Source organism: Medicago sativa, chromosome 7 (assembly GCF_051527215.1).
Source record: "Medicago sativa cultivar Bolivia chromosome 7, Bolivia_mono, whole genome shotgun sequence".
Classification (NCBI taxonomy): Eukaryota; Viridiplantae; Streptophyta; class Magnoliopsida; order Fabales; family Fabaceae; genus Medicago; species Medicago sativa.
In genome coordinates this window covers 67,160,699-67,178,121 of record NC_140755.1, presented here as the reverse complement: position 1 = coordinate 67,178,121, position 17,423 = coordinate 67,160,699, and the positions used below count along the sequence as shown (strand labels likewise).

Sequence of the window (17,423 nt, the reverse complement as noted above, 5' to 3'; positions counted from 1 at the left end):
AGAGATACACTTCATATATGGTTGATTATAATTTTGTATGAAAATATAGACCAGAGAGATACACTTCATATATGGTTAAGAAGAACCACATGTTTTTTCCCATAGGTTTAGGACTTAAGCAGCGGCGAAGCTAGCAGAAATGTTACTTAGGGGCCAAATTTATAGAAAAAAATAAAATATTTTTAAAATCAACATATTATATTTAAAGATAAAATTTAATTTTAGTTCAATAAATTAAATTCTAACTTTTTAGGTTTAGTCACTGCCAAAAATAATCAAATTTTGTCTATAAAATGAGTGTTTTTGGTCATGCATTTAATCTATATAACAACAAATTAAGGACTAAATTAAATAAAATATTAGAAACTTAACTTAAAAATCGAGAGTGTTCTAGAGATTAAAACAAAGTTAATCATAAACTTAACCAAAATGTTAAAAAAAAACACAATAATTTTTACTTATATGAAATGTAAATTAAATCAATAACAAAAAAAAAATGACAATAACAATTTAAAGAAGTTGGGCACAAAGCGTTTTAAAAAGTTAATTTTATTCATAATTGATTGTATACTAAATAGACTAATAATGTTTTTTTCAATGTAAATAAATAAGTTATTTGCATGAAACTCATTATATGTTTAATTTGTTTCCAACTATTGTTTTGACAATTTTTATTATTAATTTTTTTTCTCTATCTTTGTTATTGAGACTGAAAATGTTAAATTAATACAAATAAATCTATCAATCATGGAGTGATTTCTTAATTTTTTTTTTGAGAGAATTTTTTAACTTTCTTATTTATGCTAATTTTTAACAAATAAATTTGTTTGGGGTAGCTAAATATAAAAACATACAAACCCATTCAAGAATAATATGTTTTTTGGGTAGCCTTGGCTACCTCATAGTAATGAAGGGATACACCCCCTGGACTAAAGTTCGTGAGCATAGTTCAATTCAAAAAACTAGTCCATTAAATAGAATATCATCATGTCTTAAGTATTATATTTGTGACTTTTCAGCTCACTGTACCTTTGATTTAGGTTGTTAGTTTCTCAACATTTTCTCTAGTTTTATTGCTTTGTTGGGGATTAAGTTAACTTTTATAGTTCCGAGTGCCTCTTTTGTTCTATAGAGTTTATTGTATGAGGGTGTAAAATTTGGGATAATCCCTTTTAACTTCAATTGTACTTGATAGGTGTGTTTAGTCGGTATGTCGGTTGTATTGACTTTTTATTAAGGGAGTCTCATTATTTTTTACCTAAAAAGTACTACATTGACAATTTGTATCTACTCAATGTGTCACGACAGACTTCACTCTATAAACACTGAACTAACGATAACCCTTTTTTCCTTAACGGCTATACCAATCTATCAATATTCGATGACGGGCCTTAATTCAACCTATATGTAGTCCTTTTTGTGGTACAACTTCCGACAAGAGCACCAATTGTTAGAACTTAAGTTTACACGAAGAATCCAACCTAAAATACTAAAAAGAAGAATTGTTTCTCTCAAATATCCAAACAACTTTTTACCACTATTGTATTGAGTTTGAAAAAGAATTGATGTGCCTTTTTACCACCAAACATAGATGAAAAAAAAATAAAAAATAAAAAACTATCTACTTAATACGCGTAACATTCTTCCATCGAGATATTATTCGTATTCGAGATACTATTAAACACTAGTCCTGAATTCAAATTTTAGTTAACCTCTTCTACTAGATTGAAGAGCAATGATAACTAAACACACAAAACATGACACAAATACGACATCATGGTCATTTTTGTATTTTCCATTAAAAGACAATGACATAATTGAGATTTCAGATCAAGATGAGGGGTATTTCCGTATTTGTGTGAACTGCTCTCTCTTCTTTCTCTATCTAGACTTGGTCAACCCTCACCATCTTTTCCTCACTACGACCACCATCGGTCACCGTTCACATCTGTCACCACCACATCCACATCGTCTTAACAAATCCTAGCTCCACCGAATCGCCGCCCTAACTCACCATCGTCGATCACCATCACCGGAGAAAGATCAGACCAGAGAGAACTCCGGCGGTAGGTTGAACTCAGGCAAGAACACACTTCGACGTCGGTGAGAAAGAACATACGCAAGGTTGGAGGGAGGGAGGGAGGGAGAGAGAGAGAGAGAGAGAGAGAGAGAGAGAGAGAGAGAGAGAGAGAACAGACGTGATGTTACGACGCCGTTGATTTGAAATGGCCGATGGATGAAGTTGGACGTTTGAGAGAGATGGTTTGTTGAATAAGAGAGAATGAAATAAATGAAAAAATAAATAAATAATAGTAATAATGGTATTAGGAAACAGTGTAATACATGTACGATGTCAAGTATTTGTTGCTTTTTTGTGTCCAGTGTTATCATTATCGTAGATTGAATCATCTTTACTTAGCTACCCAATTTTTATTCCCCAACTATAACTAATTTTTCTAGATTCAATTACATTTAGTTAACCACCAATTAAACTAGCAACAGACCCGTGCTAAGCAAGGGGCCCGTGCTCCGCACGGGCTATTCCTTAAATCGTGATTTATGCGTCACAACGCAGTTACAATATTATTTACATTGAGAAATAAGAAAAAAAATTAATGATAAGGATGATGATAATAATAAAATCATTGAAATAGTTGTTATTAAATATTATAAAGTGGTAGACTAAAAATATGTGAAAATATTATAAATGATAAAATCACAATAATGATAGCGGGGAAGTTAATAAGCCTCGTGATTTTTATATATCATTGAAAAATATTTGTAATTTTTTAGCATTTTTTATATTTTTATATGAATTTATAAACAATAAATATGTATATCGTGCAAGATTGTTATATCAAATTCTAATTAGTATATTGTAATTACTCCCACTATTATTTAGAAGATACAATTAGGCATGGCAATGGGGCGGGTGGGGACAAGTTCTACCTTCCCCGTCCCCATACCCTACTACCATATATTTACCTGCTACCCTACCCATATCCAATGTGGATAAGAAATCGAATCCCATCTCCGTCTCCAACGGGTTCGGGTATCCCCACCCCATCCCCGCAATGGATAATATTCTTTTAATAAAATAGAGGTATTTTCTACCTCACACACAATGTTGCAATGCGTTATCTTGCAAAGAAATGACGACGATAGTCGATAGATCATGGCTATGATGATGGATGTAACACCCCGTTTTCCCCACATAAAAATTTCATATTAAATCAGAGTATTTAAATCATAAACGGAATGTCACATGCTACTTGAAAGTCATAAAATAGATATTAATAAATATCCGTCCAGGTTCAACATCATAAAAGTCTGAAAATACGCAGCGGAAATAGTTCAACATGAATAAAGTCTTGGCACGCAGGCCTTATCAGAAAAATCTCATAATTTGATTCAATACTTATTCATAAAAAGTTCATAAAGACACGTAAGGAATAGATAAGAAAGCAAGCCCCACCCCGTTACGTATCAGAGCACCTAGACACAAGTGAGGAGTCCTCTCACAAACACTTCTAATCTTTATTACCTGCAAGTTACACATACGAAGGGCAACATTTTCAAGCAGAAGGGGTGAGATTTCACAGTCAATAAATTAAGCATATAATTCATCAAAATGCACTTAACAACATAAAACATTATTCACATATCAAACATTTATCATTTAGCATTATATCACTTCATAATTAATTATCATTATCAAATATCATCATTAGTTCGTAAACAGATGTCATCCTTAATTCATAAGCAAAAATCATCTTTAAATCATCATCAAGTATCATCATATATTTAACAACTTAAGGCATCATAACATTGTTGAGGCAAAATCCCTAATTAATTTTAAAGATAATAAACCAATATGATTAAAGAATTAATGGACTTTGATTAATTCCTTGGTATTTAACTTGTGCTCTTGAGTGTTTTACTAAGACAGGAACAAGGTTTAAATCATACCAAGAATAAAGAAATCAAAGGACATTTGAATTCAAGATCTAACACTGAGGTCAGAAAGTTAGATCAGAATGTTGCTCAGAGATCAGAATGTTCGCACAAGAGATCAGAAGGTTGCTTTTATACAAGCCCAGAATCTCAAGAACATGGATCAAGGTCATGCAAGGCACATGTGACATAAATAAATGTCAAGAGAAGTACTTTTGCATGGATCAATCAAGCAATAAAGGCATATACAAGGATTATGTCAAAAAGGATACTTTATGTTCATTTAAGACTATGAACATTAAAGTCCTAGGAATATTCCACAAGGGAATATCATCCTAGATGTTATATTTACTGCTCTTCATTGTGTTTCACTATTAGGATTTGATTACATCAAATGGTAGTCTTACAAATCATCCTAAGTGAAACAAATGGAACATTCTGATGATCAGAATGTTCAGCTCAGCACAGGCTTACTTTATGAACAGTACAGTAGGTGAAAAGCAAAAGCAAAAGCAAAGCAAATCTGTCCTGCTCAATCAGAGATAGACACGCATGAGAGTTGGTACAGAACAAGGACCACACAATCTCTCAAAGCCTGTGTATGAAGATGCAGAATCCCACTATATCCTCCTGCACCAAGTTCCAAGGCAGATCTGGCAACTGAACTTTCTGAAGTATGAAGAAAAGTCCATACTTTGGTTATTGCCCAGAAATTCATATGAAAAGCATATGACACGCCCAGAACTTCATATGTTCATTCATATATGATGAACCCAGATGAAGAACATGATGAACCCAGATGAAGATCATCATGAACGCAACAACATTCTGAAGTTCATCAGAGATCAGAATGTTTGCCCAGAATTTCAAGTAAAAGCTTGTGGGACCCAGGACACATGGCATAACACCATTGGACACCCCACAACGGCTATTTGAGCCCAAGGACTCTATAAATACAGTTTAAAGGCTCAGCATTACTAGCACCTTGCCAAAGCATTCAAATAAACAACTTGAAGATTGTTTAAAAGCTCTTGCAACAGAAATTGATCAATCACTAAGGCTTTCATTTACTTAGTGCAAATCAATACTCTTTGTTATCTCTTGCAAAGATAACTTCTCTTCCCCCTCCTCTGTTTGATTCTCAAACATTCAAACTCCACACAAATTGCAAAGCATACAAGAAAACAACTTGATTTTGTTTGAAGCTTTTGCAAATTGAAATTGATCAATGACTAAGGCTTTCATTACTTAGTGCAAATCAATACTCTCTGTTATCTCCAAGATAACTTCTTCTTCTTTCTTCTTCTGTTTGTTTCTCAAACATTCAAACTCCAAACATCTTGTAAAGTCTCATCTAGCTTTAGGGGTACTAAAGTGTTAGTTTGAGCTGAAGGTGCAAAGTCTAAGTGGGTAACTTAGCAAGAAGAAAAGAAAGTCTCATCTAGCTTTAGAGGTGCTAAAGTGTTAGTTTGAGCTGAAGGTGCAAAGTCTAAGTGGGTAACTTAGCAAGAAGAAAAGAAAGTCTCATCTAGCTTTAGAGGTGATAAAGTGTTAGTTTGAGCAAAAGGTTGTAAAAGTCTAAGTGGTTAACTTAGCAACAAGGTGCAAGCCTGCTGAGGCTTAGAGAATACAGAGTTGTAAGTGTCCAGATGAACACAGATTGTAAGGTGCAGGATTTGTGAGGTTATCTCAAGCATCATAGTGGAAACTCTCACAAGAATGTGAGGAGAGGACTAGCCCACATTGGGTGAACCTCTATAAATCTCTGTGTGTTCTTTCTCTTCTCTTTACTCTTTTAAATTCAGTATACACTAAACACACACAGCACATTAACTTGATTAAAACTGTTTCTGCATAATCTGCACAAGGACGTCAGAACGTTCTGAAGTCAGAAAGTTAACTTAACTATTCCAAGTTTACACTTGAGAATCATTTTAAAAGTTGCAGGATAATTTTTAAAGGGTCACAATTCAAACCCCCCCTTTCTTGTGACTATTTTATCCACTTCAATTGGCATCAGAGCCTGTCTCTATGGTTTGAGCACTTAACAGTGTATGAGGAAAAGATCCAGAAGGAAGTGATGTCAAAGCCTGCAAATCAAAGTGCATGTCACAAATGCAACAATGCTGGATTCTTCAAAACTAAATGCCCTCTGAAGAAGAAGATGCAAAGATGGCAACCAGAGATGCTTTTGAAGATGTAAGAAATTCTAATCTTTATCTTTTATATAAAGTGTTTAATAATATCTCATATGACTCATGCATTTTATCTTAAAAGTATGAAGTTTTAAAATAATAACTTCTCTTGTAAAAAGAAAGAAAATGTGAAACTACTAATCTTGAATGATATATCTTAAAACCATTCAAAAATTGTAGCACTCTCATTTTAATATATTTGAGAAACATAAATGAGCAAAAAATGTAAGATTTATAAAAGTTTGAATTTTTGAAACAAAATGTTATTTTGAAAAGGGAAGTAATATTTTTAAAAAGGACATAACCAACTTTCTAAAGTCTGTTAAACCTTTCAAAAATGTTGGTTTAGGATTCATAACCTATCACTGTTATACCCTAATTTTGGACCTAAAAATACTAATCCAATTCTTCTTTTCTTGCATTACAAGCTATTTGAACTATCTCTGATCAGTTGCATCTTTCTCTGCAGTTTATTTCAATTTTATTTGCAAAATTCACATGCAGGGGCATTTTAGTCATTTCCTATGTCAAAATTTCTCTCAGTCTTTTAAACTTTGTTTGAGTCCTTTCAAATAGTTTGAATAAGTCATCATTTCAATTTTATGTCAAAATCCATTCTAAAATTGCCTTCGAAGTCATTTTGAGTCAGTTTTGCCCCTAGGGGCATTTTGGTCTTTTCATGTGTCAAAACTCTGTTCAAATCTTAAAGATTGTCTCTGAGTCTTTCAAGTTTGGTTTAAATAAATTTTTGTTTCAATTCCTTGTTAAAAAATCCATTTTAATTGCATTTGAGTCGTTTTTAGTCGTTTTAGTCCCTAGGGGCGTTTTGGTCATTTCACATAAAAACTCTTGTCTGCTTCGTTGTTTTTAATCGTCTCGCTTTACGTTAATTTTCAATTTACTTTTCTTAATTCAATTTTAGTTTTAATTTCCATTTTGGTCCTTGTACTTTTGTTATTTGCATTTTAATCCATTTTTAAGTTTGTTAAAGTCAAAGTCAAGGTTTGTTACAAGTCAAGTGCCATGTGGCAGTCCATCATTGGTCCAAGCATTTCCACATCACCTATAAATAGGTCAAAGCCTTGGTCAAAGTTAACAACTAATCATTTTTACACTAATCATTTTTTTTTTCACTAATTATTTTCACAAAAAAATCACAAAATTTCTTTCTCTTTTCTCTCTTCTCTTCGACAACCGTAACTAACCTTCAACACCTCCATAACCACCACATCTCCACCATAACCACCTTCAACCACCACTTTCAACCTCCACAACCACCATAACAACCTCCAAAACCACCACAACAACCTCAAACCTCCACAAATTCATCCCCATTTTCACAAACTAATCCAAAAACGAACAAACGAACAAACGACGCTCACGGATTCAGGTCTGAAACGCACACAATCATCATTCATTCACGTGAACATTTCACCGCCAATACCAAACCGAATCCGATACGAAAAACAAGTCAGAAGCGGAAACGTGAAACAGAGAAAATCGAGCAATCAAATCACTAAGTTCCTGCAACAACAACTTCAATTGGATCAGCCTTGCACCGAATCAAACGCAGCGGTAACGGAATTGGTTGGAACAGAATCGTAGTAAGGAAGGTGCAGCAAGCGACGTGAATTTCGAGGCTAGAATCATCGACGAAGGAGAAAGCATCGTAGAGGTAATCACTTTCGTTCTCTTTCTTGTTTCTTGAAAAAAATTTCGAATCTAAAATTCCCGATCTAGAGGATTCTATGACTTCTTTGTGAAAAATGTTTTGAGAAAGTAATAGAGGAGGAAGAGAGCTTTAATTTGATGTAAAAAAAATTTAGAAAAGGAGGAGTTTAAAAACTCCGACGCGGTGGTGCCACCGCCGGCCACCGCGTCGGAAAACCTTTGCTTGCCTGAGAAGAAGATGAAGGGGACGGCACTATATGAGAGAGAAGGGAGCGTGTTTTAGAAAGAAGAACACAAGTGGAACACGTTTTCCACCAAATAGCAAGCCAAAATCACTTTTATATCATTTCCAATTTTATTTTATTTTTTTTCTTAACCCATGTCCATAACCCATGACCCATCCCTTCTCTCATGTTTGGGCTTGGGCCCTCATGAGTTGTGGATTTCGTTTCTGGGAATTTACTTGCTGTTCGTATACTGCAAACTGATCTTTACACCTCTGCTTGTGTCCAAAACCTCTTGAAAATTTCACAAAATTTCTAATAAGTTTTCTTGTATTTTTTGATGAATTTTGGTGTATCTTGCATGTTAAAATCTTGATCATAACATGTGAAAAATATTTTGATTCTTGATTAAGTGCTTTGTGTCAATTTTAGTTCAAATCTTGATAAAAATTTCTAAGTGTTTTGGAATGTTGATGTGGTCAATTTTTAGCACTTGATACTTGTTCTTTGGAATGTAGTTACATGTTAAAATCTACTTCAAAATAATGTGCGTTTGTTTTGTCATTTTTTGCCACTTTTTGTTAAGACTTTCGTGAAAATTGTGATGTGATCTTGTCCTTGAATTTTGGTGCATAAGTGTGACTTTGAGTATGTCGTTCTTGGAGTGATTTTGTTTCTTGATTTAGCATATGCCTGCTGTTCTTGTTATAAGTCCTTCACCTTGTGAATAATGTGTGTTTCTTGTGATAAATAAAGTGCAAATAGGCTTGAAAATACTATGATCATATTGCATACTAATTTCCCTTGATTTCTCACATCATGATTGAATTAAAACTTTTGAGATGTTACCATTGATGTGAGGATTCTAGGCCTTAGTCTTGCCTTAGAATTTTAGCAATCTTTCAAGTACTATTTCATCATGTTTTTTGATTAAGTTCTTGGTTATCTCTTTGTTAATTTCTAGTCACTTTAATTCTCTTTACTTGTTTCTATTTCTTTTCTATATTTTTGTGCTACTAACCCTTTTCCTTTCATGTTTCATGAGCATATTTCATTCCTCAATTTTAGTTTCATTTCTTGCACTTTAATTTCGTGCCATTTAATTTGTACAAAGACTTAGTGTGTAAAAACTTAGGAATTTTTGTAATATTTTTTTCCTTTATGCAATTTTAATTTCTTGGCAAGGAGGCCATAGAATGTATCTAGGGTGTGATGTAAAGGACAATGGACTCTAATGATGTACACCGACACAAGCACCGACACATGCACACACATCACTTTAGGTATATAGCTAGAATATGCATGTTTAAATGTATGTTTAGGATTGTATGTTTAGATGAATGTTTAGGTTTTACACTTAGAAAAACCAATTTTCCAAAAAAATGTGAATAACTTCACTCAAATCTTTTCCAAATAAACCTTGGGATCCAATATCCCATTGAATTTTCCTTTTGTTTTCTTAATCAAAAATCCAATGAAAATAATCATACTTTGACCATTCTTTTGCAAATAACTAATCAAACCCCACTCTTTTCTAAATCTCATGCCCTTGAGGCCTCTTTCTATTCTTCAAAATCCATTTTCAAACTTAAAATCAACCAACAAAAACAAAAACATTCTTGAGAGAGAACTACGGTGGATTTGATCCCTTAAACGGGTACGTAGGCAAGGAACAAAATTCCTTCAATTCAACTAAAATAAAAATCCAAAAACATTCTTCTCCCTCCAATTCTTCACTTAGAAACTCTTAGGTTTAAATAAACATTTTCAAATAGCATTTAAAAATAAAGCGCGCGCGTAGAAATTAAAGACGGTTCCTATAGGTTACTATAGTCGTTATGGGTGCCTAACACCTTCCCGTAGCGAAAACAACTCCCGGACCTCGATTCTCAAGGGTTTTGCTTACTTTTTTCCCTTCCCAAGAAAAAATAAGATATCACCGGTTTGAAAGGTTCAAACGTAATCAATGTTTGACACCCGAAAACCAAGATAAAACAATCACAAACAAAAAGTGAGAAGGTAATTGAAAAATGTTCACTTTGAAAAAGAATTCAAAATTCTGAACCTGTATGTTTCTTTTTTAAAAGAAACTTGAGAAAAATCCTCATTTCAAAAAGACATTTTTATCCTAAATTAGATTGGTCTCAAAAGGTTGAGATTGGTAAAACATGATGTTCTTATTACAACAAATCTGATTATCTTAAATCAGAATGTGGTCATAAGAAAGAATCTCTCAAAAAGAGAAACACTAACCTTCAAGGACTCAAAGTAATATGGGTACCAAAAGCTTTGTAAATCTGTGATGTAGGAATATTTGCTTCCAAGATGATATGTGGAGAAAATGTTCAATCACTAGAAGATAAACAAATGGAATTTGCAACTAGTTTTGATCTCAACACAGAAGATCTAAAACTCAGACTTCAACATTGATGTGTTTCAAAATGCTCGGAAACACAGTTCAGATTGTTCAAGAAACATCTGAAACTGCAGATCAGAATGTTCAGGAAAATGCTCCTGATGCTGAAGCTACTCAATTCAGAAAAAATTGAAAGCTTCAAAGTTCATCCATCTGTTTTCAAGCAAGAACAAGAAGACTTCTCATATTCTATATGAATTGGATTTCACACTCACATTCAAGCATTTTAAGATGTCTCTGAAAAAGTGAAAGTGTATGAGAAAGATTATCAAATCTTTAACATAAAGAATTTGACAACAATCAGGATTTTCCAACAAGACATCCCTGAAGAAACCTTCCAAGAAGTTGCAGACATTGCTAAGGAAGCTGTTCAGAAGCTTAGAATGTTGAACAACTTCAAAAGGAAGTTGATATTGCTGAGAATGGAAGTCAGCAATTTGAAGCAATACCTCAAATATTGAGATTGCAACCAATAAGGTTTGGGAAGCTGATGCAACTACTGAGGCATGAATTCAGAAAAGTTGATGCAGCTACTAAAAGATGGAACTCAGAAAGTTGATGAAGTTCCTGCATAACAACTTTAGAAGTTTGATGAACAAGAAATTGTTCTAGAATCTGATGAGGATGAGCTAGCTGGAAATCAAGCTGATTTTGATCTGAATATGGAGGAATTCAACTCAGACTTCAATGCAAGTGTCTTTGAGGATTCTCAGATGGAAAATGATGGAACAATTCCTTCAACTCAAGTTCAGAATGTTCAAAGAAACATTCTTCATGAACAAAGCATTCCATCTGTTGATCATATATCTGCAGATCCTGAAACATATGGATATGTTAAAAGACACTCATATCAGAAAGATGGAAAGAATAAGAAGAGGAGAAAGCTACATATGATTAAGCTGCTTCAGAAAGTCATGCTTATTGATGCTTGGAGTTCTCCATCCAAATGAGAAAGTATTTCAAAGAAAGAGAAGCATGCTCTCTTCATTGAATCTCAAAGTAAGGAACATCACCCTATAAGGTACACATTTATTTGCACTATAATAAATATGATGATTGAATGCATCAATATATGTCATGTTTAATATGTGCTTATATCAAATGTTTAAACCTAAATGCAATAATTGTTTCACACTTTATTCATACTCCTTTCATGATAGTATCATACTCCTTTGGAACTGCACAAGTCATAATTGATGATTAAAATCATTGCATGATGTCTTATGCTTTAAATGTGTTACATCATTTTGTGAATACTTATCTTTTCACATTTAAAATAAATGAATCTGATACATTTCTATCTGAGTTATTAACATGAGTTGCAAACTAAATCATCATTGTTGTAAAATAATTCATATGAAGATTTATGTTTGATAATAAATGTTGAATCATGATTGTTTATTGATTTGAAACATAAAAAATGTCTTAATTTGTCAAACTTCAGAATAATCTGAAACAAGAAGATATTCACTTGTTTTTGATATGGTTTATGAAAATATCATTCTTCAAACATGATCTCAAAAGAATCTTCTTATGTTTGAAATTCTCATTAGAAGATTTTTTATATACTTGATCTTCATGTTGATGCTGTGTATGATCTTGTTATAATATTGCTCTAAGGTTTGCATATTTGTTCTTAAACTTATATTGGCCTTGCCTTGAGCATGAAAGTTTGTTTTAAGCATTGGTGAATAATTATCTTACTTTAATTGCAAATTGAAGACAAAGATAAAATTGTAAACATCAATATGTGCTAGATTTCAAACATGTGCAAAAGAATCTCATTTAACTCCAGTTAAAAAGGATTTTTAGAAATCTAGTAGGTACTACTGATCTTGGCCTTTGGTATAGAAAAGGTTCTTGTTTTGATCTTGTAGAATATTGTGATGCTAATTATGCTGGAGACAAAGTTGAGAAGAAGAGTACAAGTGGCTCCTGTCAATTCTTGGGATAAGCATTAATTGAATGGTCTTGACACCATTGCATTCTCCACAACTGAAGCTGAGTATGTATCTGCAGCTAGTTGTTGCTCTCAAATTTTGTGGGTAAGAAATCAGTTGGAAAATTACTCACTAAGGTACACAAGTACTCCTGTTTTTTTTGTGATAATACAAGTGCAATTAATCTTTCTAAGAATCCTATTCAGCATTCTAGGTCTAAACATATTGAAATAAAACATTATTTCATTAGAGACCATGATTAGGAAAAGAATATTGCATTAAGCTTTGTTGATACTGAAAATCAACTAGCTGACTTTTTCACAAAATCCCTTGTTGAGGATAGATTCAATTTTCTTAAAGAAAAATTGTTAATCATGAAAAATCCCAATAAAGATTGATTACAGATCACTAAGGGCCTTAGACTAAACCCCTTGATGTCATCTGATGCAAATCAGATAGATCTATCTCAATCTGAACATTCATCAGAATGTTCCAGAGTTCAGAATGTTCCTGAGTACAGAATGTTCATCAGGTCAGAATGTTCATAAAGGTCAAAATGTTCAAAACCTGAAATCTAGGTCAGAAATCTCATGCGTGAGATTTTGTGTTGATTTTCTCCAGAAATATTTCTATAATCTTAAGCATTTAATGCTTGGTTATAAGAAGTTATATTTAAGGTTTAACCACCATGTAAAACCTTAACTATCAAATCAACCAATCCCCTTTCACTTTTCAAAACGGCTACTTTCTTCTCTCTCCTGTCCGTTCCAAATATTCCTCCTTCCCAATGTAACTGCTACCTTTTCTTTCCTTCTTTCTTTTCACTTTGCACGTTTGGTCTATATAATCAGTAACAACTCTGATTATTTCACATCTACTTCAAATCCAAACTTCTTTCTCCTCAAAAATTCAAATCACTCTGTTCTTCATTTTTTCGAAGAAACATGGCCAGAACCAAAACCACTTCAAAGTTCTCTGATGATGAAACAAGTCAAGTGGAACGTTCTCAATCACCACCACCAAACGCCGCTGCTGGTCAATCCTCTGATCAACAACCTTTGAGTGAAACTCCTTTGCACATTGTTCTTCCAGATGTGATTATCCCTGCTTGTGATCCACCCAAATCTTCAAAATCAAAATCCTCTAAGAAACTCATCACCAAACCTAGACCCATTCCTACCAGACGATCAACAAGGATGAAGAAATCTTCAAAGGAACCTAAGGTCTCTCATATGAATCTAGTCTCTGACGAAGAGAAGAAGACAAATTCAAGTGATGATGAAAAAGAAGAAGATTCTGAAGAGGATCCTGAAGAAGAAATGGAAGTCCCTGAAAAGGAAGATGAAGAGAAAGTAGAAGAGGACTCTGAACAAACTCTCATTGAGATTGTTAAGGCTGCAAGAAAGACCTATAAGAAGGGAAAGAAAGTTGCTTCTCCTTCAGAAGAAAAAAACCTTCATCTCAGCATGATGGTGAAAATGCTGCAGAAGTAGATGAAGAAGATGTAGAGGCTGAAGAGCTTGGCAAAGGAAAGGATATTGCCAAGGTTGCTGCAGTGATAAGGGCTCAAAGAGCAGAGAAGATTGCTCTCAGACCAATGAGCAGAACAAAATACTTTGAGTTTGGAAGCTTGGAAACAAAGGGGTGGAATCTGAAGGAGTTCACTGATCCACAAGGATGGACAGACTTTGTATCCCTACAAGAGCATACCTATGAAGATCTGATTAGAGAGTTCTACACCAACTTGACTGTGAAAATGAGAACTTTCTCATCTCTTCTGTCAAGGGTATTCAGATCACTGTAACTCAAGACTTTCTCTCTGAAGCCTTGAAAATCCCAAATGAAGGTAATAAGCTGTTTTCTTGTTCATGGTACAATGATGTTAGAGTTAACCGTAATCAACTCATAGTCAAGTACACCAAAGAAAATCACACCTTTAACTCCACAAATCTAGAAGATGTCCCAAAAATCCTTCACAACATGGTTAGACATACCCTAGTACCCAAGTGTGGATCTTTTGATGCTGTCTCTGATATGGACCTATGCATCATCTACCACCTCATGAACAAAACCAAGCTAAACCTTTGCTTCATCATCATTCAACATATGATTGATTCCTATTTGGCCTACAAACAAACAGTTGTTGGGTTACCCTATGGAATGCACCTAACCCCCATCTTTCAGAAAGCAAATGTACCTCTTGAAGGAGAAAAACGTAAGCTTGACTTCATGAAGTTCACATCAAAGACTTTAGGTCAACTTCGCATCACCACCTCAAACATGCCATCCTTCACAACTTATGGAACTTCTGGGTCAGCCAAGAGGACTTCTAATAAGAATGTTCAGAAAACCAGAAAGATGTGAAAGGTAGAGGAAATCAGAGATGAATCTCCTAAGAATGAAGAAATCAGACCTTCCTCTCCACCAGAATTGGAAATGTTCTCTGAAGTCTCCAAGCTTGCAAGGGAGATTGTTGAAGAAGGAAGCTCTCAGTTCAAAACTTTGATTGGTGAATCAATGATTGAAGATGATGCTCAGAAGGATGATGATGCATCTCTTCAAAAGGAAGCTGAGAATGTTAAGCAAGCAACTGAGATTCATGAAGGTATATCTCAGATGCCTGGTAAGGAAAACTCTGTTGATCCAAATCAAAGAGTTGAAGAAAATACTGAGAAGATAGCTCAGAATGTTAATGAAGATACTCAGGAAGTGGCAGAAATTTTAGCTTCAAACATGTCCATGGAGGAAGATGTTCAAGTTGAACAAATGGAGTTCACAACTGGGTTTGATCTCAACATTGAAGATGTCAACACTGACTTCAACAATGAAGTGTTCCAAGATGGTCAGGACACCACTCAACATGTTCAGGAACCAGCTGCAGGTCAGAATGTTGAAATCTCTGAAGCTCAGAATGTTGAAATTCCTGCTGAAGATGTTCCAGTCAGTCAAAATGTTCAAGTCTCTGCTGGTTTGAATGCATCAAATGAGCCTCTTCTTGCTCAAGTTAGCCAGTTGTCAGCAGATCCAGTGCCTATGGCCTCAGGATCTTTGCCCTCTGCTGAGGTACAGCTCATGGCTCAAACTGGTCAGAATGTTAACCTCTCATCCTCCACAATGGGATCTGTTGCTGGTACAAGCAACTTTTTGGTTTCTAACCTTCCAACTCCAGACACCATTCCCTCATACACTCCACCACCACCACCAATGAAAACTTCCACCACAAGCAAGCTTCCTAATATGGCTGCTCTTTTTGACTCCCTCAATACCTTTGTGTCTGCCAACAAAGAGAAGGCTGAAGCTTCTGATGCTGTTCCACCTGCTGCACCTGCCAAGCCTTCAAGGGCTGAGAAGTTAGCCTCAAGGGCACTCAGGGTCTCTACCAAGACACACAAAATTGTCTGTGCTTTGGCTGATTGGACTGTCAAAGTCCATGCTCCTGGTCTGGCCATTGATCCACCAGTTTTTGATGATCCATCTGTGTTTGAGTCTGAACCATCCTCTGATTCTGGGGATTCTACTCCCTGAATCTTTCTGTATTGTCCTCCCTATCCTTTTTGCAGATGACTAAAGGGGGAGAAGCTTTAGGATTTAAGTCTTAAGTTTTTCTTAGTTTCAGGCCCTAAGTAGGTCTAGTGATCACTAGTTATTGGAGTTAGAAACTTCACTTTTTGCTTGATCACATGCTTTGAATTTCTTTTTGTTTTTGAACCATATATTCATGTAATTGTACTTCATGCTTTACATTAATGAATGATATTGAGTTTGGTTCAAATCTGCATAATTTTTACTTTATGCAATGTATTATGAAATTAAGGGGGAGCTTTTTAAAGTTCTTAAAAACTCTGCATAATGGATTATAAAAATGAGGGGGAGCATTAAAATAAATTTTCAAGCTCTGTTATTCTTCATATATATAATCAAAATCCTTAATCCTAAATCATAGGTTTATCATCTTCAAAAAGGGGGAGATTGTTGAGGCAAAATCCCTAATTAATTTTAAAGATAATAAACCAATATGATTAAAGAATTAATGGACTTTGATTAATTCCTTGGTATTTAACTTGTGCTCTTGAGTGTTTTACTAAGACAGGAACAAGGTTTAAATCATACCAAGAATAAAGAAATCAAAGGACATTTGAATTCAAGATCTAACACTGAGGTCAGAAAGTTAGATCAGAATGTTGCTCAGAGATCAGAATGTTCGCACAAGAGATCAGAAGGTTGCTTTTATACAAGCCCAGAATCTCAAGAACATGGATCAAGGTCATGCAAGGCACATGTGACATAAATAAATGTCAAGAGAAGTACTTTTGCATGGATCAATCAAGCAATAAAGGCATATACAAGGATTATGTCAAAAAGGATACTTTATGTTCATTTAAGACTATGAACATTAAAGTCCTAGGAATATTCCACAAGGGAATATCATCCTAGATGTTATATTTACTGCTCTTCATTGTGTTTCACTATTAGGATTTGATTACATCAAATGGTAGTCTTACAAATCATCCTAAGTGAAACAAATGGAACATTCTGATGATCAGAATGTTCAGCTCAGCACAGGCTTACTTTATGAACAGTACAGTAGGTGAAAAGCAAAAGCAAAAGCAAAGCAAATCTGTCCTGCTCAATCAGAGATAGACACGCATGAGAGTTGGTACAGAACAAGGACCACACAATCTCTCAAAGCCTGTGTATGAAGATGCAAAATCCCACTATATCCTCCTGCACCAAGTTCCAAGGCAGATCTGGCAACTGAACTTTCTGAAGTATGAAGAAAAGTCCATACTTTGGTTATTGCCCAGAAATTCATATGAAAAGCATATGACACGCCCAGAACTTCATATGTTCATTCATATATGATGAACCCAGATGAAGAACATGATGAACCCAGATGAAGATCATCATGAACGCAACAACATTCTGAAGTTCATCAGAGATCAGAATGTTTGCCCAGAATTTCAAGTAAAAGCTTGTGGGACCCAGGACACATGGCATAACACCATTGGACACCCCACAACGG

At 34.6% G+C, this 17,423-nt stretch overlaps 1 protein-coding gene and 1 pseudogene across 1 annotated transcript; both read left to right on the top strand.

Annotated features, from left to right (window-relative positions):
* The first annotated feature begins 6,034 nt into the window (after window positions 1-6,034).
* LOC146907888 (uncharacterized) lies at window positions 6,035-11,410 on the top strand. The gene is made up of 3 exons (XM_085729176.1): window positions 6,035-6,153; window positions 10,765-10,888; window positions 11,045-11,410. The coding sequence occupies exons 1-3, from the start codon at window positions 6,035-6,037 to the stop codon at window positions 11,408-11,410; spliced, it is 609 nt and encodes a 202-aa protein (XP_085585302.1).
* A 1,736-nt stretch (window positions 11,411-13,146) lies between these two features.
* LOC146907887 (uncharacterized) lies at window positions 13,147-15,934 on the top strand (annotated as a pseudogene).
* The last annotated feature ends 1,489 nt before the right edge of the window (window positions 15,935-17,423 follow it).